The sequence below is a fragment of the Harpia harpyja genome, chromosome 23 (genome assembly GCF_026419915.1).
Source record: "Harpia harpyja isolate bHarHar1 chromosome 23, bHarHar1 primary haplotype, whole genome shotgun sequence".
In the NCBI taxonomy this organism is placed as follows: Eukaryota; Metazoa; Chordata; class Aves; order Accipitriformes; family Accipitridae; genus Harpia; species Harpia harpyja.
The window spans coordinates 13,447,772-13,471,231 of record NC_068962.1 but is presented as its reverse complement, the minus strand read 5'-3'; the positions used below and the strand labels follow the sequence as shown (position 1 = coordinate 13,471,231).

Genomic DNA, 23,460 nt, shown 5'->3' with positions numbered 1-23,460 from the left:
GGTTTTTTTTTTTTTTTTAGCAGTATAAGATGTTAGAAGCTCTTATTAAAAAATCTTTTTTTCTTAAGGAAGGAAAGGTAATTTGAAAAACAGTTAGCTGCACTTACTTTAGAAAATCCATAGCTGCTTCATCAATACTTATCACACGAAGGGTGAGAACTGGGTTCTGCTTAACACTTTCTGGAAGGTTATGATCAACACTTTGGAAAGTTAGGTTAGCTCCCTGTTGGTAAAGCATACAATGATTTCCAATTAGGTTGTGTATTTCATAAAATACATTCTGCAAGACTTTCAAGTGATTGTTAAAAGCCTTGGTATGAAATAATGGAAAGGTGTAGCTAAGGTCAGTTAACCTTCTTAACAGAGCCTTTCTGGTACTAAATAAAAAGAGCTGCAGGCTCCAAGATGACACATTATCCTCATAGAGGATATCCACATTATCTGCATAGAGGTTTGTCTAGTAAGAGGGCCTACTGTTGCCTGATCTACAGCTGAGAAACATGAGACTACAGATTGTTGTTCCCTCCGCCAGGCACTACTTTTCAATTTTTCTTGTCCCTTCATCCTTATGGGATCCAAAACTCACTGGACCACAGAAAAGAGTCACAGAAGGTGCCACACTGATTGCATGAAAGCGAAGTTCTCTCAGACTAGAGGAAACCCTCCACAGTTATTTTCAATAACCTAAAATCATACTTGAGATAAACAAACAACTAAAAAGTAGCCTTCTCAAAGTTCAAATCATTCCTGCAATGTTTAATTATAATGTTATTCTTTAAAATTGCTGTATTTCACAAATAAATATTGAATAAAAATATGTTATTAGTAGCATAGAGTTCTATTATCCAGTATAGTCTCTTCTGAGTATTACAAATTCCCCTTCCCTCCAAGTTGGGGACAGAGGACACACCTTATGTATTTTGCAAAATTAAAGATGCTTTTTGTTTTGGTAGAATAGGGAAGGGGAGAGAAAGAAAAGCAGCAAACTAAAAGCAAAGAATACCAATAAGAATAAAAAAAAAAAAAAAAAAAGCAGTAGCTCTAACTGTAATATCCATGCAGACTTGGGTTATAAAGACTCCAGAACTCATAAATTAGGAAGGCAACAGAGACACTGTTATTGTGCAAGTGTCTCAATCATTTGGACTTTCTGAGAGGTTTGTATATCCTAATGTCAGTCCAGAAACCCTGCTTGCACATATGGAGATTCACAAATACGACATCATTCCAAAGAACTATTGAACTTGGTAGGGTATGTTTTCTGGACAGCTTTAAGACACATCTTTATTCAGAACACATTTCCATCTGCAGGTTGCAAAGATACACATGACAATTAAAAAAAAAAAAATTAAGAAGTCTCTAAAAAATAGCTTTAACCCTTAAAGAAAGTAATCTATTTCATCGTGGAAACTCTTATAGCCACATGTAAACAGTTAGGATTAGGCAGGTGATTAGACAAAACACTCTAAAAACTAATGTTGCCTTCTTTTACTTGCAATACTTCATTTGAACATGGTTTTTGCTCTAAACTTAAGATTTGTAGGAATATGTGAAGAACCCAGTGAAAACACTCTACTTGAAAAATTGCTTAAGTATTTATAAACCAGGAACACTTAACCCAGTACAGAAGTACAGCAGTACAGAAGATGCAGTATGATTTGTAGTCAGTCATCAGATTAGTTAGTAGATGAAGTTTACCATTGTTTCAAAAGCTCTCTCTAAACATCTGGTGGTAAACATTTTCAAACTTTAGGTTAAAAGCAATTAACCTGCAATTTCCTCATGTTTAAAAAAATATTTAATCATTGTCTTGTGTCAAAAATGCCAGCAGACCTTGCAAAGATTATTAATTTTTAGCAAGTACTTTCATCTACTTCATCTTCAGGACTCTCCTTCCCTAGTTGTTCATTTTGCCTACAAAAAGGTCTGCACTGTCTGCAGTCTTGTGTCCTCTAGTGGGAAAATTTCAAACTACAGCTTAATCTGAAGCCACAAATGAAATCTCTAAAACGTGGGACAGCAAAATAATCAACTCCTGAAAATCTTTAATTCGAAAATGTTACTGAAGGGGAAGACTTTTGGTCTTCCCTGAAAGCTAGATCACAATTTTCAACTTGAATATCTAAATATTACTTCCAAAACACCAACAAAATTGCCTTACATTCAGCAGAAGAATACTTACAATATAGAAGTCACTAAGATCATAAGCTTTTCCCTTCCTTCGTCCACGTTGATGTTGATAAACTCCCTTCTGAATGAAAGGCAAGGCGTTTGTTCTGTGAAATAATTCAAAACTGCTATTAAAACAATTAAATTTATTTAAGTTTTAGATACAGTGGGAAGATGGGTTCTAAAACCTTTTTAAAAAGTAATTTATCCTACCTATTTTTTCCAAACTGTCGAAATTCGTACACAGTAAGGGATCTGTCACATGCAAAAAAAAATCCAATCAACTCTCTACAAGCATCGCGACCATTTCTAGAAAGAAAATTGAAAAGCACCTTTAAGTTTTTGCATCTATATAAATCCAATTCAACCCAAACATAAATAACATTTATTTTGGAATATGCATTTTATTTCTAATGTTGCACATTGTACAATCTCTTTCTTTGAAAAAGGTATCTGACTCTTTTCTCTAAACCACCATGAAATTCAACTTCTGGATTTGGACACATTCTAATGCAACATTCCATTCTCCATAATGTTAAAAACAGCTTTCAAGGCTTCATGTTTTAGTACACCAATGTCATTTTCACTCATTAACTAAAGGATTACTTACACCAGGACTACTGCATTCACTGTGGTATCTGAAGCTACGTGGCTGAATCCTCAGCTATGCCTAACAAGTATACAGCTCACTGCTTCAGAAAAAGCGCCACTTTCAGAGCTGAAGAATATGTTTATGTCACTGCTACTCAATTCAGAACAGTTTCAAAGATGCCCTAAACCTGCAAGTTTAATATGCAAGGAGCTACAAAGACACAAAGACATCCTTTCCATCCACAGTGGTTGCCACATACTAACCCAAGACTAAATTAATTTTTAATCAGCTGAGGTACAATGGCTAAGAGCACTATTTTACACAGCCCCTGTGCTAACTGTCCTGCGCAGAGCTACGGGTATGATGGTAACGTAACATATGCATCTTAACACTGTACAATGGGACTGTAAAGCCACCATCCATCAGCCATGTCAAAATGTGTATTATCCAGGTATGCATATATATACCCACACAGCACATACTTTTTTCTAAACAGGGAACAGAAAGGTTCAGTGCAATTAATTTCAAGAGGGTAAAATGATCATCATTCATAAATTCACAGAATTGAAAGGTTTCACAAAACTTGTGATTACCTCGATATAATCCTACTATCAAAACGTAGCTTGTTAGAGAGCATGTTTTCAGTTAATCCTGATTTGGTCCTTATTCTGTGAAAATAATGCAGCATGTTAACAACACCTATATGCTCACAGAGAAACGTTACATAAAAATCAACTGTTTCAAAACAGCAAAATATATGAAATACGGTATCCTTGGCAACTGGCTGAGGAGATGATTCCTTGTAGTTGAATTAGAAAGAACTCAGAGTTATAATGTGGAAAGTGTTCTGTAACTACATCATATGAGAGTACATTCACAGAAGGCATAGCTATGAATGGGATATTTTGTTTACATACACTTGTATCAAGAATTAAACTTCTACCACTTACCATACTTCCACCAATCAATGTGTTTTCTTGCAAAAATACCCAGGTTGGAGCTTCTTTACCCACCTAGATGTTTTATATTGGCCATATTACTAGTTCCAGAAATGGAGATTTGTCCATGTGATGGGTGTAAAGAGATTGAGACTGGTTTTGTTGCCTTTTTTTTTTTTTTTTTTTTTAAGAATACAAAGATGACATTTGTTTAGAAAGACTTTAGAGCAGGATGTTAAAATGCACAAAGCAGAGATGTTTGCCTGCATGTTGAGAAAGATTAACGGAACAAAACTTGGACCTGCAGATTCATTTAATTTTATGGATCACAACGTTTTCTCAGTTTTTCTTAAGCCCTTGGAGTTACTATTTCAATGCTCACAGGCCAGGAATGACACTTAAATGCCAGTATGTTTAATTATTGCAGCAGAAATCAAAACATGAAAGAAAAGTATGATTATATGGTGAAGAACTGCATTAGCATTTACAGATGCATATTTATGCAATTTTATGCACCTCAGGATAGGAATCTCTAAAAGGATATGACAAGATTGCAAGCATTCAACAGCTCAGAAAAGGCTGGCAAAACCCTGTGATGAACAATATCAATATAAGCTTGAGAATGTCCTCCTAGGTTTTATAAATTCTATGAATCAATCATTATACACAGAGAATCCACATAAAAAAAGGTCCCACTAGGCAATTATAAGTATGGGTAGGCTACAAAAAAGGCTTCACATGAAGTTGGTGGATCTAAGCCAGAAATAAAACATCTGGAAAGGCAAACAGACACCTCAGAGCCAAAAATAATAAAAAAAATACAGCAGAAAGTGTGTTCTAAAAAAATGACCGCTAGAGAAAACTTACTTGGTTTCATGAAGCATTCTTTTTCTAAAACGCGTTGGTGCTGTCCCAAGTCCCAGAAGCCCACGAGCTTCCTCACAAACATCAGCACGCATGGATTGCTCTGGGTCACTTATAACAGCTCTGACCAGAAAGAAGAGCAGAGAGAAGCCCTCTGACTATTAGTAAGTTTGAATCTCGGATCTTGGATATTCTTACTCAGGAAAGAAAACACCCAAGAAGAACAGCAATAAAATCTTAGAGTTACCCATTAAGCTCGCATAAATTCGTGGCCTTATTTTTTTGTTTGTTTTTACAAATTCTGAAGTCTATTACTCAAAATCAAATATATGCAAAAATATTCTGGTAGTGTACTACTATGTAGTAACTTTACATGTATATACATATTATTTTAAGTATATTTTATATATGTATATACAAAATAAATCAGGATTACGAAGGGGTTTGGGTTTTTTTTTCCCCTCATTTCCACTATTTTTGTAAAAATTCCATCATTGACTTTCTTTATCCACAGCTCCATCCACAATCAGTGACAACAGTTACTAGTACTGGCCAGCGACATCATCCGACAAAAACATTACCACTTCCCCTAGGAAGCCCATAGGACCTCAAAGTCCCATCAAGCAGACAAGAAATAGATGAACTGGTTTCCAAACATTTTGATATTCTCTGTATCAGTTTAACAAGTAAACAAGAGACCCTTTAAAATACATTAGATTCTTTTAACGTTATTGAAATGGTTCACAATCGGAAGGAAAAAAATAATTTTGCATGGCTAATATAGTTTTATAAACTTGTTCTCTGATCTATGCAGATCGATCTTTGCACACATCAGTTACACTGATTTAACTGCAAGATTGGCTCTACTAAGAAAAAAAATCAAAACAAAATCAAAACACCTTTGTGTTTCCTTTAATAGATTTTTTTCCACACAACAGTTTTGAACTAATCTTCCCCAATTAACATCCTGCTCTTTGATACCAATTTGTTTGGCAGTACTGGCACAGTCATATTGGGAACATAAACAGATTTTTTAAATTAAAAGTTCATCCTGATGCAGCTGCAACACTACTGAATATTGTTTTGACATCATCAACAAAAGAATTCAGAGTAGGAGAAGGAATACATGGAAAAAATAAGGCAAAGCAGCTGAAGGAGCCTAAGCACAGAATGAACATGCATGATCCAAGACGAACAAACGTGTATGTTTAATCCAACATCAGTAGGATTGAAACACGTCAATACAACCAGCGCATTTTTAAGATGATTTCTGTAATCATCTGCTTTACCTACATGTTTGTAGAGATATGACATGGGACAAGCATTTCTTTGAAAATTGGGGATTGCTGCACTGAACACTTCCATATTTTTAATCCTGCTACAATGACACTTGGAATTTAACATTGTGTTTCATGACAATCTCATTTCCTTCATGCAACTTCCTTGATATCTCAGCTTTTAAATAGTGTAAAAGCATTAATAGAGTTTTAAACAATATAGGTCATTTAAACTGCAGTTGGAACAGGAACAAAAAATAAAATGGTGAAGTGCAACATTTCAACCTCAAAGTCTTAAGATCTGATGGGCTATAATATCAATACAGATAACTACAGAGATTGTAAACTAAACACAGAATGCAACATGCTGTAGACCAACCCACAGATAATTTTTAGCAAGTGTAAGGTAACATGAAACTATACGAACCTAGCTTGTACCATCCTATATTGCCATAACCAGACAACTTGGATAAACCTCTGAAGTATTAAAGCATGCTTAAAAATGAGAACAAGTTTATGGGAATAATAGTAAGGAAAGATGTTTTTTCTATACTGATCTTTACCTGTAAGTTACTTTTTTTCCCCCTTAATATATAAAGGGATCTTTCTACATAGAAGCAATGCTTTCTTGGAGCTGAAGGGATAGCAATGAAGTTAGGAGAGCCTTCCTGTCCAACCTTGATCAACTCGATTCATCATTGTGCCTTTTTTTCCTACGTGTCCAACATTTGTATAATACTCCTTTACTCCTGCGGGATGTGCGTCAGTATTAATAAAGAAATAGTAATACAGCTAAGATTCTTAGAAAAGAAAATAAACACTGAAGGAGTGTAATTTGTAACAGCAGGCATTTGTCTATTTTGCTGAGGTGCAAGACGGTTGTTTCTGAGAACTAGTTCTATTGTAAAGCCCTTAAATTAGGTTCAAGTATGAAATTAAAAATTATTCTCAGAAAAAAATTAACTTACACATAGCACTTTAAACTGATCTTTTAAGTTAAATAAAAAAGACTTTTCATTTAAAGAATTTTTGCAAATACTAACACTACATATGACTCCATAAGACTTGGAACAAGATGATCAAAACACCTCCTAGGCAAGAAAAGCCACACACGCACAGATCTAAATTCTTCTGTAGGGAAAACTGAAATTTTACATTATAAATTCACTTACCTAGATAACTGATCCACCATCACTTGTTCTACTACAGCCTGTTTTCTCCTCTCTGCAGCAACATCCTCCTGTAATGAAAAACTGACTAAGAGCAAATGAAATATATAACACCAGACACTTCAAATAATAAATTACCCTTTAAGATAGCATTCAGAGGTCACAATTACCAATGTCACAACTAATTTTTTTCCATCTTTTTGAATAGAGTTCTATTTGCATAACAAATAGACAAATAATATTCTCTGTTACACACTCAAATTGTCTATGCATATTAGTTGTCAATAAATATGAGAATTCTAGTATTTCTGTTGACAGACAGCATCATTATCTCTGTATTGTTTCCAATAAATTCTTTAAGTATGATAGAGCCTGAGGAAACTCGCACTATTCCAGGTTTCACGGTTGACACAGATTCCAACTCAGAGAAGGGAACTTTACCTCCAGCAATATTTAGTCAAAAAAATTCTTTTAAGACTTAGTCTCAATGCACAATTTTTATTTGCTGCATGCCACAATAATTTTCTGCTGAGACAGGCCAATCTAAAAAACCTTTCAGGAAAGATCATCCTAAGGGGGAAGGGGATTTAACATGATCTTATTGTTATTTTTATTAGAGTAACACTGAACCATAACCTTGTGCCATTCACTGTCAAGTCCTCAGGCACCGATCATCATTTGTTTCATAGAAAGAGAAACCAAAGCGCAAGAGGATGCCCCAGGACAGCATGGAGGCTATTGGCAACAACCAGGCCCCAGCATCTCTCTTCGCTTTATCTTCTAGATTCCTGAACTTTTTCACCGCCCTTAAATTTGCCTTTTTTCCCCCCAAAATAAATTTTTATATATGAGAAAACAGAGATTATTGTTACTGAGAGGGTTTATGCAACCTTTTTGACAACTTTGTAGGTATTCTGAAACTGAAGAATTAAGATTTTTTTTTGATTGGTTATTTCTTCCACACAATTCTTGCATGCAAACCAAATTCTACATAGATCAAGCCTTCCCATGGCTGAAGAAGAACCAAAAGTTCGTTCCAGACAACAGGTAACTGTAAGGGATAACTCCACAGAGATGTTATGGTATAATTCACAACCTTCAAGTAAATATTGATTGGCACTAGCCGGAAAAAACAAAACCAAAACCAAACAGGAAACTGAAAACCAAAAACCCCAAATAAATAATGTAACACTAGACCAGCTGGTGTTTATTCCAAACTGATTGTAAGCCTTAAAAGATTTCTGAATTATAGGAGATAGAGGGCTTTTTAGTCTGCTTTCATATTTAATTTTTGCACCTATGAGAACTACAGGTGCTTTACTCAGAGTTACTGAATCTTTGCCCATTAACTGTCAGAACAGTTATATTAAAAAGCATTATGTAAAGAGGACACAGTGATAATACAGAGCAGTGTTTGTTAAAACACAACATATTCCTTGGACCCCAGCTTATAGAGCCAAACCAGCTAGCATGCTGAAAAGAACCTGATTTTAAAAAAAGAAACCTTAGACCTTGAATTTCAATTGAATACTAGGTCACTAAATGTACTCTTCCATGGAACATACTCCATTCAGCTCTTAGACAAAAGCTCTACCATGAATTTACAAAATTGCTGAGGCAAACATTGAACTTGCAGCAGCTCTCACTGGTTAAAAAGTAGTAACTCTTGTTCAAAAAAAATATGATTATTCAGAGAAAACCAACCTTCTTCCAAAAAAACCTATTTTTATTATATATAGCATCTATTTGGAACCACACATGTACTATAATCTGTCTTGAATAAGGGAACTTTCATCCCAAACTATAGAAAAATTAAAATAAATTCTACTTTACCATAGAGTTTTTAGTGATGATTACAGTAAAAGAAAATTTTAACATTGTGTATTCTTAGGCAAATTTTTAAAACACCTTAAAATCAAATGCCAACAATTGAGGCAACGTATAACAAAAGGAATTAATATGTATGCAGTTACTACTTCCAATTTTTCCCATTATTCCTACCACTATCAGAAGCTTGAACCTGAGAGAACCTAAGAGATGCTCCTAGAAAGAGACAGCCAGCCTGTGCAACCACAAGTGCTAATCAATAACAAAAGGGCTTCTAAAGGTCCCAGTGACACCTTGCTCAGACACCTACTGGCTTCCTTTTAAAGCATGCCAGCTGCAGCGTACCTGTCATTTTGTGGTCCTGCACTGCTCCCTTTCGCAGTGTTTTCAGCTTATTTGATTTAGCATTAAGTAGTTACTCTAATAATACTTCAAAACTTTTTTCCATTATCTTCACTCTGTAGTATAGATTTTTAAATTCATTCTAAAAACAACAAACAGGAGGTTCTTCAAGTTCTTCACAAAAGTGCCTTCTGAAAAGATTTTCTTATCATGAAAATGAATAGGGACCTCAGTAGTGCAACATCCGCATTCACTTTGACGAGACCAGAAATCAAATAAATGTTTGCAATGATGCAAAATTCAGTGCATAGTGATGAGCAAACAAAATAAATTAAAATTATTTACTTTTACAATCTCATAAAATTTCTCATGGCTTAGTATTTTATGAGAAAGTTAGAATGTTAACTCTATTCTGTAATACCTTCAAAAACCAGTTCTGAAAGCCATCCCTGCATATGCAAATACTGAATCATGCAATATCAAATCTCAAGGTTCTTCATCATTGTAAATAATCCTAAATTCAAGGCTTAGCCTTAGGTGGGCAAGACTCCTATTGTTCAGTCCTAAAAAGAGTAAAAGTCATATCTATGTAAGAAATTAAAGAAACATATTGGGTACATCCATATAAGAAAAGTTTTAATTCCCCTCTACGCATGCTAGTGAGGCCATAATTGTTTCCAGTTTTCAGGTCTCCCTCCTTCCCAAGATCAATAGGGATGAGAGGAACCTGGAAAGCATCTGACAGAGGATCAGAGCCAAAGCAACTGAAAGGAGAGGCTAAGGGAACTTGGGTTTGTTTAGTTTGCAGAACCAGCAGCTACGAGGTGTTCTGAAAACATCCTACAACCAAAGGGAAGTTACAAAGAAGACAGAACCAAACATTTTTTGACAGCCGCCAACAGTATAACAGGAGGCAAAGGTTACACACTGAGCCTTGGGAGGCTTGGTATGGATAATAAGAAGAACTTCTTCACAAGGAGAGTAGTATATCACAGGAAGATGTTGCCTAGAGATGCTGCAGAAGCTCCATCCTTGGACCTTGAAGACTCAGCCAAAGCTGTGGCTGACCCAATCTAATACCAGCAGCAGAGCCCATACAGCTTACAAAGCCAGTTCTCATCACACACTCCATTTCAGGAGTTAATGAGGGAAAACAGCCTGTTTACCCTAGAAACAAGTCAGAGTAAGAGTTGTATCTAACACTATACTCGGGTTCACTCCACCCACTCAGTTAATCTTAGTTGTATGTACATATTTTTGTTATTCATAATTTGCATTCTCATTTATATACATTACTGCATAAAATATAAGCCTTGCAGATAAGATTAAAAAAAAAAAGTGCTCACTGGATTGCTCAGTTCAGCTCCCACTGAAACAAGTGTTTAAACTCCCCTGATTTCAATGGGTGCAATTACATACTAGGACCAAATCACCAGAGGCCTAACTTCTGTTGAACACCTGGGAAGCCATGCTACAAGTCTAGACAGTTAACAGCACAATACCAGCCAAAATACTTACAGCTTCTGATTTCCTTATACTGTGCTGCATATTATAGGGCTTGCTTGTGTAGCATTGTTGCAGGAGAGCTTTCTCATCAAGAGCTGTAAGATCATCTTTATGTCCATCTTCAAGCTGTATACCCTACACAAAAATACATTCTTTTCATAAATCAAATCTAATTAATTGTAAGAAAAACAAACAAAACCCCACACATTTTCCTCAACAATTTATTTAGAAGTACTTTTCTTTCTTTCTTCTTTATTTTTTAAAGCGTCTACTTCTTCCCCTTCATGCTAATTAGAAAAAATACTTTTTTTTTAAGCCTAGCTTTCTACAGAAACTGAACTTACAAATCTTGCTCTCTAGTCTTTCCTTACATCTTTTGAATACTTACCAGCTTTCAACCACATTGAAATAAAAAAACCTCAAAAATACTGTGTTCCTACAAGCTTTGTGAAAAATCAGCAGCAAGTCAGAGAAGGTAGACTGCTAGTACCTGTGGGAAAATAATGGAAGATTGGCGAGGAGGATTGTAAACATGATCAAGTGACTTGCAGCTGGGGTGTTGAAAAATACATATATCATACTAATCATTGTTTAGTCTTGTGTGTTTGACAAGTAGAACATCTGTGTTTAGATAACATAGATAGACTTGGAGGCACCCTATCGAACACGCTTGAGATTCCTGCCCTGCTGTGGGAAAGATCAACGCACAGTGGTAAACTACACCTGCATGAATCCCTGAAAAACAGGTGCAAACAGCAGGTTCAGTGATCCTCTAGCGAGGACCGAGGTCTGTGGTGCCTGTGTTCCCACTTGTGTGCCTCTGGCCCGGGTGCTGCTTCAGCAATCCCCCAGTTCACAAGGTAACTAAAATAAATTTATTCTTTGTATTTCATCCATGGTTTTGTGGTTGGTCCTGCGTCCTGCCTATGTCAGCTCACACAGTACCTCTCTGAAGAAGACAAGAGCTCATCCTTTTTCTGTTCTGCTCAAGAACAGCAAAGAGAAAGCGGCGGATTCACCATTATGCATATAGCTCAAAGTTCACCATTGCAGAGATGCTGCTTTTTGACCAGCAAAGAAGTTAAATACAGTCTAGACAGAGAAAAGCCAAAGCATGCTGCTGAACTGGGTCTAAGAGATATGTAAATCAGTCTGAGGGTAATACAGAAATATCTCCTACATGGAGGATATGAAGAAAACTGACAAAGCAGACTGTGTTTACAGAAGTAAGGAAGGAGGGAACATGGGAAAGAAATCAAAAGAGCAGGTTTTGTTAGCTATGCTCCTCTAGGACCAGCTTCTTTTCAGAGAAGAAAAGTTATTACAAGTTCCACTAATAAGATAAAATAGTAAATATCTTGAAATCTGAAAAGGGTTTGATTTATTTATTTAATCAGGTGGTGGTAATATCTAAGGCAGAAAACTGTTCTGCTAGACATTACATTAACATCTGTCATAAGAACTGACACACATAGCTTCTAGTGCTTAGCAAGTTCTTTCTGGAACCCCAAATCACCAGAATAAGCCATTCCTGCTTTTTCTCTCCCAGTATACACTCGCCACCTATTTCTTCAGTTTCAGATTAACTTCGCTGCTCCTGTAAATACCCTTTTGATGGGCTTGCAGTACAGCATATAAAGGAGCCACTCCTTGGAAAACAGATGACATGACGGTGTCAGACTGGTACATAAGAGTGGAATAATTAAAAAAAAAAAGTAATACTACAACAAATCCCCAGAACTGACAATCTTAACTGCCACCAAACATAAAACTAAACTTAACAAAATAACAGAACTGGTTTTTTCACTCAACTCTTTTACTCACAGAATGTTTACTTATAGGTACTTGCAGGTTCTCCAAGTTTTATCTGAACACTAAAAGCATGACTATAAGAGGAGAAAGCCCCTTTAAAACTACCAACAATATGTGTAAAACAGTAACAACAATATGTGAAACATAATCTTCATCTTATGTAAGACCTTCCCTTTTCAAACTACTGAACATTAAGCAAGTAAAATCAGTAAAGTCATTGTTATTCATCACAAACCTTTTCTCTGAAAAGCAATGAGCACAATAAGTATGCAGATGTTGAGGAAACATAACTTTTCATTAAGATTCTTAAATGGCCATCTACCCTCAGCACAGTCTACCATTTGACCAGTCCTCACAGCTGTTGCTTACTTTTGTTTCCTGTTTCCTTACACCTACAATGATGTATCTTGTTCTGTGCAACCACCCTTCTCCACTATTTCTTCCAGAACAAGAGGAAAGTTGGGTTTTTTCACCCCTTTGTTTTCCAGTTTCTGCCCACCGATCTTCCCTTATTTGCATCTTAGCTTTAATTTAAAAACATAAAAGAAACCTGGCAGAATTAATACAGCTTGCAGTCCAACTCTACTGTATCTTATACAACATCAAAGCAAAAAGTACGGATAATATCCTTCATTATTTTAACCCCATATTCCTTTCCATTTTCAGTGTTAATAGTTCTCTCAGGTACAGATTACATCTTTCACTTCTTTTTTAAGTCCTATATGTACTCATAATTGAATAATTAATATACTTCTATATTTTAAAAATATAGAATGCATTTCTATATTTGGAAATAACATTTTAGCAAGATCTTCCCGCTGTCTCTCATCTTCTTAGGCTGCAAACTCTTCCCTGTCACTCATACTAATCTTCATGCTCAGGCTAGAGGTGCACTCTGAGGGCAAAGGTTACATTTCTTACCAGAGAATCCGCACACACTTAGATTCTCAGAGCACCTCAGTTTCTCACTCTGGAACAACTGAAAGAAGCTTCCGATATTTATTTCCTACTCAACATTAGATGCTGAAATCAGACATTTCTATTTCTTTACAATAAAAACGTAGAATAATTTAATTACACACACATGCAAACCTCTCCAAACACTGTAATGAAATACCAACGTACATTTGCTATTTAAAAATGCAATTACTTCTTTGGCAGCTACCTTTATTGAAGCTTCTGGACACTGGAGGTGGTCTTTTTTCTTTTCTGCAATTCTCTGAGAATATTGCTTATATTCTTCCTTCATATCTGCTTCATACTGACGATACTTCAGTTTATATCTGTCTGTTGGGGATGGCAGATTTTCTGGTATTGTCTTCTGCTCCAAAACAGAATGCTAAAGCAAAGAGTAATCAATATAAAAGCCTCTGGCTGATCTATTGAATGAGAACAGCATTATTATAAATCCCATCCCATATAACTTCTGAAACTTCTTGACACTGTGCTTCACATTAAGAAAAAAATGCAAATATGACTGCATATTCAGGCCTAATTTTCATTGAGTTCTTCATATTCTGCCATTTTTTAATCTAAAAAGTACACAGCCAAATGGTTTTACATCACTTTTAAAGACAGAAGCCAAGACAGATTCAGTGGTTCTGCCCTATAAGATAACGTTACAGATCACTAAAAATGGAATTCTGACATTTGATTTTGGATGGCTAAAAATGGTCTGATGGAATTTTCAATCAGAAGTTCTAATATTCTTGGATGGCAGTTGAGTATTAGTACTGGGACTTCCTTCCCTAGAACAGCATCAGCTGAAAAGGCTTTGAACCCAGCTAAGTACCTTCCTAACTTTACATCCACTTCAGTGCTCTACACAATGGAGGCTGGATCAGTAGAAACAGCAGCAATGACAGAAAGCCAAGACTCCGTTCTTCTTTCTCTCCCAACACCTTCAATGTTTAAGTGATATTCCTTCAACACTAACAAAACTAAGTCAGCCTTACCTAGCATCTCTACTTGACACACCTCATCTTGCAACAGCAGTGTAACAGTTCTGTTCTAGAAAACCATTTTCCTCAAAACCCCAGAAGATTTATGTTCTTGAAAGGGCAGCTTTCTCTTTCAAAAGAGGATCCACATCCCTTCCCTGGTTAATTCCTGAATGATAAGACTATATTCAAATTATTCTTCCAAAAGTGACCTATTTTGGGAAGATTTACTTACACAGTCTGTTATTGAAGAAGCTGGAACATATCTTGCTAAAGGAATGCTCAGTCAGGGCCCCAGAAGCAAGCAATGCAGAAATAAAGGCTGCTCAGAGGAATACATTAAAGTATTTTAGAACTGCTTGAATATCTTCTCCACAGAAAAGAAGGGGGAAATTCAGGCAAAAAGGGGGGGGGGAGAGAGAGGAAGAGCAAAAGAGGGTAAGTGAACAGAAGATAAGATTCCTGCACGTTCAGCACTTCAGTATTTAAGACATAATGAAGGCAGCAAGGAAGCAACAAGAGATAAAGGCAAGCAGAGAAGAAAGGGAGAAAGACCCTGAGAAACAGACAAAGCCATACCAACCTTCCGTTAGCCTTCCTGCAGCTAGACAGAATTATATGTATGAACTTTTACCTTTTAAAAAAATGGTAAAGCAAGCTGTGAAATTATAGGCATCCAGACCTAAAAAAGAGTATAGCAACTCCAGTATGTTTGCACTGCACACTTACAATGCAGTACAGAGGAAATAACCTATCCGTAGTTACATGTTTACAGTTACATCTTAAGACATGCATAAATACTATGTTGGGCACATAGATATTCTGAGAAATAATACATTCTTAGTCCATTATATAAAAAAAACCACTTAACCATTTCAGGTTTTATTTAAATGCAATTTTTTTTTTCAAGTTGAGAAACCATCTGGTTGTGTAGGGAAATGTATAAAATTATGATCTTGGCAGATTCACTTTGGGCTCCAGCCAACTTGGAGTCCTGCCCTACAAGGCGCTATGTTATTCATTTCAAGGGGCACAGGTTATGTACAAATTAATTAATAATTGTTTTTTCCTCTAGCTACACTTCTGTTTTAAACACATTAGAGTATTTCTTAGCTTTACATAAGTTAAATATTTTTGAAATAATGGATTTTTAAACAGTATATTTTCCAATTCTTCCAAAAAGAGGTAACATTGATAGGTTAGGATATTTCCTGCACCCTAACCAAATAAAAATGTACTACTACTAGTAAGATTTTTACCATGATTATGTATGGTGCACGATTATGACAGAAAATAACCGCGTAGGTAGCATTCTTCCTGAATTAGTTTAAAGCTCTAGATATCTAAACTTTTAAATATATAGGGACTACAAACAGAAGACTACTGTTTGCAATACTTCAGCATTTTCCCTTTAATTATCACATTTGAAACACTCGAAATACTAACGGAATGACAGCAGATGAAAAATAGTCTCTCCAATAAGCTAGTTCCTGTTACACAAAAGAAGTTAAAACATACTACATTTTCAGACTATATACTATGGTACTCTACTACTGAATTGCTAACGTTATTTTGTCAGTGTGTATTTTTTCAGCTACTTTACCTCTATTTTCTTCTGACAAGATTTTCTAGACACCTGTTTAAACTAAAGGAAAAGAGAAACTAAATATGTATCATGATCAACTAAAAAATTGTCACATTAATTTGTTCAAATTTAATTCAGATATAAGAGTTCAAAAGAAAACTTCTCCTGCATTCAGGGAACTGTAGTATCTGAGGAATTAAATTAATTCTTAAAATTGTTATAGTGGATATTGATCCTGAACAGTGCTGTACTGTAGTATAAACCAGAATGTTAGCATCTGGACTACTGATTTTCCTTATAAAGCACCGAAGATTAGGGGTGATTAAGTTTCTTAGTCATCCAGGGAAAAAAAAATGCTGGTATGTGATCAGGAAATTTTTGCAATAAAAGTGCTCTGACAAATTGAACATAATTCCAAAGTTAACATCACAGTTCCTAAGAAAAACTTAAGAAGGAAACTTAAGAAAAAAACCTATGAAGTGGCTGCACGTAACTCCAAAAGCTTCCTTTTCACCAAAAGTAACTATTCTTCCATAGAAATAATACTTACTGTTTGTAAACTTGGGTTTGGTCTTCAATCATACACTTACTGACTACTATCGATCTTATCTTTATTATTTTGTTACATGCTACCTCAAAAGTATTACATTTTTCAGTTGCTTTGACAAATTGTTAATAAAGATAGCTATCAATATATTTCTTCAAAAATGAGTACAATGAAAAGGATGAGTGTATCGACCAACAAAGAAGAGCTAAGGTATATAAGAAAATAGGATTTTTTAAATATTCTAGAGGCTTCCCAGTAAAAAGTACTTTACCAAAAATATTTTGGCCCAATACCACTTGGAGATACGAGTTTAACCAAAAGAAAAAAAGAGAACTTGTATAATAAAGCTAAATATGCTTTTCTAATTACTGCTAAAGAGGCATATTTTAAAGATATCTGTAGCAACAGACTGACCTGTTGACCCTGATGATGCTGTGCATATGGCAATTGTAGTGACGTTCTCCAATCTGAAGATGGATCTAGAGGGCATGTACGACGATAACTTCTACTGTATGGTACGTAAGAGTCCCCATCCTAAAATTACAGAAAAAAAAAAAAAAAAAGGACAGGCACTCGTAGTTGTTTTATACTCAGGGTGATATTTTTATAAACTCCTGCAACACATGAATTCTAAAAGCTATTCAAGACAGAATTAATTTATAATTACCTCTCCATCAGAATCTCGCAGCCTCCCTAGATCTAGGCATGGCACCCTGCGGGAAGTTAAAACGATTTTAATAGCAATATGTTCTCTTATTTTTCAGTTACAGTAAAAGCAAACTGCCTATTAGTTATCATTATTAGCTCCTTCACAAAAATTTCCCTGCTATGAACATTTTCACTACAACTGGAGATGGCCTACTTGGCAAATCCCTATTAGCCCCTCTTGCTTCAGCTCAGGAACTGGCCACTGAGCTTTTTCCTCTTCCCCAGTTGCAGAGTATGCTGGCAGCTGCGAAGGGTCCCCGCAAAGCCTTTCTTCACTCCCAGCAAGCCAACCCTGGCTTCTCGTCGCTCCCCGACGGGAGCTGGTGCAACAAGATTATAAATCAGGGATTCCTTATTCCCATCTTCTACAGCAGGTCTGTGTCAACATCCCTCTATTACCAGTCACCAGAGAGGCAACAGGGAAGCAATAGCTCCTGCAGATGCAAACCTTCCGAACTTTTTAGAAGAGATTAACACAGTGGAAGCCAACTACATTTCAGTATTTTATTCTGCTTAAAGAAATGAAAACATCTCCAATTCATCAAAGCACCTCTCTGCCTTCTGCCTTTACTCCAGGTATACTCCGGAGCACCATGAACACATATTTTTTATATTTTACTACCAATATTTCCAAACAACCCTATTATAACAAGATTGCTCTTGGAATACGAGAGCTCCTTAATTTCCAGACTGTTTTCATTAGAGAATGACTGACAGTACACAGAAATTGAAGTTCTTTGACTTCGATATGAACAATCCAAGGTCATGGTCACACATACTTGTAAAATGATGTAGAAAGATACATTGGCTGTAAGGCATTTCAGTAAACAAAAAGCCCTAAACTACCAAACATGGTTCTTGAAATAACAGCTTATCTGCCAAAGTCACTGTAAGGTTTTAAATTTTATAACCACTGTACAAAATTTCCCATTGCTTGTAAAAACCCTTCACAACCGTTTCTCTGTAATTTTTACTGTAATACCTGCAAAGAAGGCCAATAGTTAAAAAAATTTTTTCTCCTTTTGCAGACTATTAAAAATATTCAAGAAAGATTAGGTATAAATATGAAAGCTCTGAGCACAACTCTACTGTTAAGCTCAACCAAATGTAAATCAACTTAATTCCAATGTAAATAATGCATCAAATATTCTACTCTAAATATAAACCACAGAAAACAAACCTATGATGATAAATTTCATGGAACACTGAGTTGCATATCAATACAAATGCAAATACATTGTGTTATTAATGCACAATTAAACAAACTGATCAGAAATAGAAACAGACTTACTCTGGTGGGCGAGGACCGTGAGTAGCCCGTGTATCTGGTCTCCAGCCCTAAAAGAATAACACATTATTACACACCTATAGCGATCAGGATTAAAATACATAGTTCTCTCTTTCAACTTCCCCTGGAATATTTAAAATCAATGCCTTAAAGTATCTGTCTGACATATTTGACTGAGATGCTACTAACAAAAGGACAAAAAATAAACCCTTTTCATTGAAAGTTGATTCTTACAGATCACGAGATTAAAAGACTGAATATTCATCATGACACAAAGAATCCAGAATCCAGATAGCATCCACATCAACTATTAACAATGCATTAAAAATAATCCATGCTCCTGAGGGTTTGTACAAGCACTGCTCACAAGCTTCTAGGGCACATCATCCTTGTTGGTCGGGAACCAAGCCCTCAGCCAACCCTTAAACCAAAACCACAATACCGACAGCCAGCTGGCTCACAAGGAGCTAGCTCAGACCCCAAAGAAGCCCTGGTATTTGGTGTAACTGTATCATCTCAGCTTTCATATAGCAGCACACGATGATGAGTAGGCACCTCCTGTGCTCACACTGTTTATTTTGCATGGCTGTGTACCACACAGATCTCCAAACTCAACTGAGCAAGAACGTGGCAAGAAGAAAAGACTCGACCCAAAGCTCCATCTGCTGTACTATGGCTTTCTGAAAACAGCCAACAGCAAATCCCTAGGGAAGACTGACTGGGGCAAGCACGCAGTAACAATTCCCCCAACTAGCCTCCCAATCTGAAAGAAAAAAAAAACCAAAAAACGTGGTTCGGGGATGTTCTGAACCAGGGCCGGTATCTTTGTTTTCACACTCTTCAGCTCAGAGATCTCAGCATCACAGTCTGATTTGAGCAGACATCCTATTTCCAGGAGCGACCTAACACCTTTCACGATTTGAGAGCAGTCACAAAACTTTTAAGTCCTTTCTTGCCACACACCCTTGTAGCCTGCTCCTGAAAAAGAAGTTCATAGTTCAGCAACACCACCCTCTAATGTATTCAAAAAAGGGTATTCAGGTTTAAAAAAATAGTTTCTGTCCAGTAAGGTCACACATAATAAACACCACCACCTTGTGGTCAAGTATGTAAAAAACCGTCAAGAGGTCTAACACAGTGTAGCTTTATTCTTAAGACAAAATGCAATGCATTACATCACAAGTATATAATTTTTCTGTATCATCTCAACTGTGATAAGATAAAGAACATACCACATTCTAGATGTTAAAGTCTTAATGTAATTCCTTTTCCAGAAGTTATTGAATCAGGAAGAAAGCAAACAAAAATAATCTGAAGACTGTCCACATTTACAGGGTGAAGCACATAGTTTCAACCTAATTTTAATCTGCGATTTATTTTTGAAAGCTACCAAGAATCATATGGACTAGGGCGTCTAAATTTGGAAACTGAGGGGCACGAGAAAGAGAAGAAAAAAAGGGATGAGAGATTAGAGAAAAATGGACATTTCTTTACTTTTACAACCTACACTAAATGCCCCAAATGTTCTTGTTGTACACAGGTATTTCATTCTCAAAAGTCTGGTTAAAAGGTAACAATATAACATAGATATTACATCATTTACAAAAGGTCCTTTTTCATTCCAAATCAAACAAAAAAACGAAAACAGCTACTTGGAGGTCAAACTCCAAGAATTCCTAATGGGGTCATCCAACAAACAAGGAAGTTAAATGGGTGCTTGGGGCCTGAGGGAAGATTAGCAATTTACTTCATGGACATAAAGTACACAGTATCTGTGAGAAAAATCAACTGTTATTTATGATATTAATATTTACCTTAGCTATAATAAAAACAATGGCCCTCAGAATCCAAGATCTTATTGGTACTCATCAGGCTTTCAAAAGTTAGCCTGAAAGTTTCTGCTACAGTGATCTTGTGAGGGTTGCACACCTCCTTATCTCAAAACACAGGCTATTAGGAATAGCTGGAAAACAAAATTCCCCTGTGTACTGAATGCAGAGCACTGAGATTCATCTTACACATCAATCTGAAATCGTGCCTTTTGAAATTATGGTTTGGGGGTTGCTTTACTTCACTGCTGTCTTGAAAAACAAAACCAGACACATCTGTTACCAGTTTCACCACGGGCCTGAGACACCACACAGCACAGGTTCAAGCCTCTGTTGCTCTTAATTGCAAGCGCTAGTTCCTTCCCAAGTTCTCCACACCCCAGTTAAGTACCCAGAATATCAGTTATTTTAGGACAGCTGTTTTTATTGGAAATTCTCACCTTCATGTGAGAAGCTGTTATGCTGAACTATCACTTTCTGACAAAAATAATTTCTTTAAAAGTTCCCTTCTCTACAGAACGCATTATAATGTCAAACTAAGAACCTTCTGAAGTATGATTAAAATATTTGTTAATATGTCAAAGTAAGGAAGGGAAACAACCACAAGCCTTCTGTTAACATACCTGACATTTCTTCTTCCCCCTCGATGACAGCTGAGCCTGCCTTCGAGGGGATGCAGCGACTCCTTTAACTTCTAAATCCATGCAAATTCAACGACAGCCTTCAGAATAAAGTGGAAAACTGATTTGAGAAAATCATGTATTTTTTATATAAGTACTTCTGTAAAAAAACATTACTGCATTAGAAAGACTGTGTCTATCACCAATAATTTGGGCATTCTTTTTGGCGAGCTATGAAACATTGCCGGCTTCCCTTTTTCACTGCCTCTTAATTTCAGTCCTTCCTTACCAATGCTTCACCAGATTCCTGTTCAAATTTACGTCTTTGCCTCGAGTTTAACTCCCTCTTTCCCTTACGTTTCTCGATACCTTCTCACGCCAGCGTTACTGCTTTGTTATCCCTTGACAACATCCAACCTTTTTCACTCTTCACGTACGGCTGCTGCCTGCCTCTCAACAGCACCCTGCCCTGGGACCAGGTATTTTCAGGAAGGCGTCAGGGCCCTCCCGGCCTCCAGAGCGACATTTTATCAGCGTGCCATCTCCTGCTCTGCTGGCTTCTCCTTCCGCACGGCCAGTTTTGAAGATTTTATCTGTTTTCAACCCGCCATCCGCGACGGCTGACCGCGTTTCTACCTGCTGAGCAGCTCGGAACTCCCCAGTGTCCTCTCCTTCACCAGGCAGACGCTCAGCTGCAGGGCCGGCCGGGAGACGGCCACACAGCTGCTCGCCAACCGGACGGCCTGCTAGCCGTACCCCCTTTACCTCAGGGGGCTTAAAAGGAAGAGCCGCCATCTTCGCGGAACCTCAAGCCTCTGGCCGAAACGTCGTACCCTCCCAGTCGAAGGTGCGAGAGGAGCAAAGCGTTGTTGCCTTTAACCGTTAACGCGCCGCAGTAACTGTGCGACGCTTTAAGGGGAGAAATAAACACCGCGGGCTCAGACGGAGCTCCACAGAAACGCCGCGTTTCCCCGGCAGCAGCCCAGGAGAGGCCGGGGCCCCGCTGGGCTCCCCCCGGAGCGCCCTCACCGCCGGGCCGCGCAGGGCTGACAGAAAGCGCCCGCCTCCACGCGTCCCCACGGTGACGGCGCCCCGCCATCACGGCCGCAGCCGCCCCGTCCCGCTCCCGGCTCCCGCCCTACCTGCGCCCCGCCGGGTCCAGCGGCGCGGAGGGAGGTTTGGCAAGATGCCGCCTTCCCCCGAGGCGGGAAGAGGAATTCTCCGTTCCTCCTGAGGAAATGATCTACTCGGGGCAGGGCCGCCTGCCGGAACGGCCCTCCCGGCGCTCACCTGCGCTCCCCGCAGCCGCCGGTGAGGAAAGCTGGGCATGTCGCAGGGAGCCGGGGCCCCAACTCACCCCCCCCCGGGCAGCTGGAGTCGGAGACTTCGCAAGAGCAGCAGAAGGGTGAACGGCGGCGGCCCTGGGTCAGAATTACAGCTCAAAGCCCTACGGACAGAGGGCAGCGGGACCGACCGGCCGCCGACAGCGAGGGGAGGGCAGGGCGCCTGCTGCCCCTTCCGCCCTGCCCGCTCCCCTCCGAGCGAAGCTCTGACGTTAGTTTCAGTCCACTTTAATTAGATTTACTCTCGGAGGATAGCCTCTATGCAATCACGGTTTTTTTAAACGGTTCCAGTCGTCCTGAATGACCAGACCTAGGCCAGTCATTCTTAAAAAGCAAACTGCGGCCAGGTACCAGTTTTGACTCATCCGTTCCATCTTGGGGAAAGATCTGTCACCTCTTTGAGAAACCCTGGCTTTTTGGTCAATCACTTTTCCAAAGTTAGGCAAAGATCCCACTGTGAAACTACTAATACACTGGCCCTAAGGATGTACTCCTGGATGCTGCTACTTCCAAGCCTGTGTGATCCATTTTTAGAAACAAAGACATACCACGTTTCCACACAAGAGTGAGCAATTTGCTCCGTTTCAGTGAGTGACACAGTAACAGTTTTGGTCCCTTCAACTACAGTACGTTTCCTCCATAAAAAAAAATCCACGTGTTATTTTCCTGCAAGAATAAAGATGGCAAAAGAGTTCAGGCATTGTAACTGGCCTACTTAAAAGCCATGCCATTATAAAACAGAAAATTTAACAGCATTGTACTGTCAGACTTACCTCTAATGTAATTCCTGTCGTTAAAGGGCGGCAGTTCCATAGGCATGTGCGTTAGGTGAACAAAAAATTAGCAGAAAATAAAGATATAGACAAAAGTTATTCTGGCAAAGGAAGAAAATGCTTTTCTTAACACTGACCTAAAAAAGCCACTATCAAGTTGGTATAACATGTCAAAAAAAGAAACCCCACAGTTCTTGAATGATACATAGCAATACATCTGTTAATACCGATGTCAGAAAAACTGTATTACAATGAATCAAAAGGCCAGATTCTATTGTGTTAAAATAAATATGAAACAGGGATATAGTACTAATAGGTATCAATTAATTAT

The 23,460-nt window shown here is 37.7% G+C and overlaps 1 protein-coding gene across 5 annotated transcripts in view; it reads right to left on the bottom strand.

Annotated features, from left to right (window-relative positions):
• The window catches only part of CAPS2 (calcyphosine 2), a 31,518-nt gene extending 9,141 nt beyond the window's left edge, over positions 1–22,377 (bottom strand). Inside the window, exons 1-14 of one of the 5 annotated variants that reach the window (XM_052774730.1) lie at positions 22,156–22,377; positions 21,017–21,114; positions 18,568–18,614; positions 17,236–17,281; positions 16,983–17,102; positions 16,040–16,081; positions 13,662–13,835; positions 10,697–10,819; positions 7,013–7,080; positions 4,567–4,686; positions 3,355–3,429; positions 2,383–2,478; positions 2,183–2,276; positions 108–223 (exon numbers count right to left, since the gene is read on the bottom strand). In XM_052774730.1, coding sequence (XP_052630690.1) covers positions 108–223; positions 2,183–2,276; positions 2,383–2,478; positions 3,355–3,429; positions 4,567–4,686; positions 7,013–7,080; positions 10,697–10,819; positions 13,662–13,835; positions 16,040–16,081; positions 16,983–17,102; positions 17,236–17,281; positions 18,568–18,614; positions 21,017–21,097 — 1,202 coding nt within the window. In that variant the 5' untranslated portion in view covers positions 21,098–21,114; positions 22,156–22,377. Of the gene's footprint in view, positions 1–107; positions 224–2,182; positions 2,277–2,382; positions 2,479–3,354; positions 3,430–4,566; positions 4,687–7,012; positions 7,081–10,696; positions 10,820–13,661; positions 13,836–14,671; positions 14,786–16,039; positions 16,082–16,982; positions 17,103–17,235; positions 17,282–18,567; positions 18,615–21,016; positions 21,115–21,430; positions 21,573–22,155 lie in introns of those variants that run through there. The other 4 variants (XM_052774728.1, XM_052774731.1, XM_052774732.1 and 1 more) reach the window with 4 other exon arrangements.
• Positions 22,378–23,460: the final 1,083 nt, after the last annotated feature.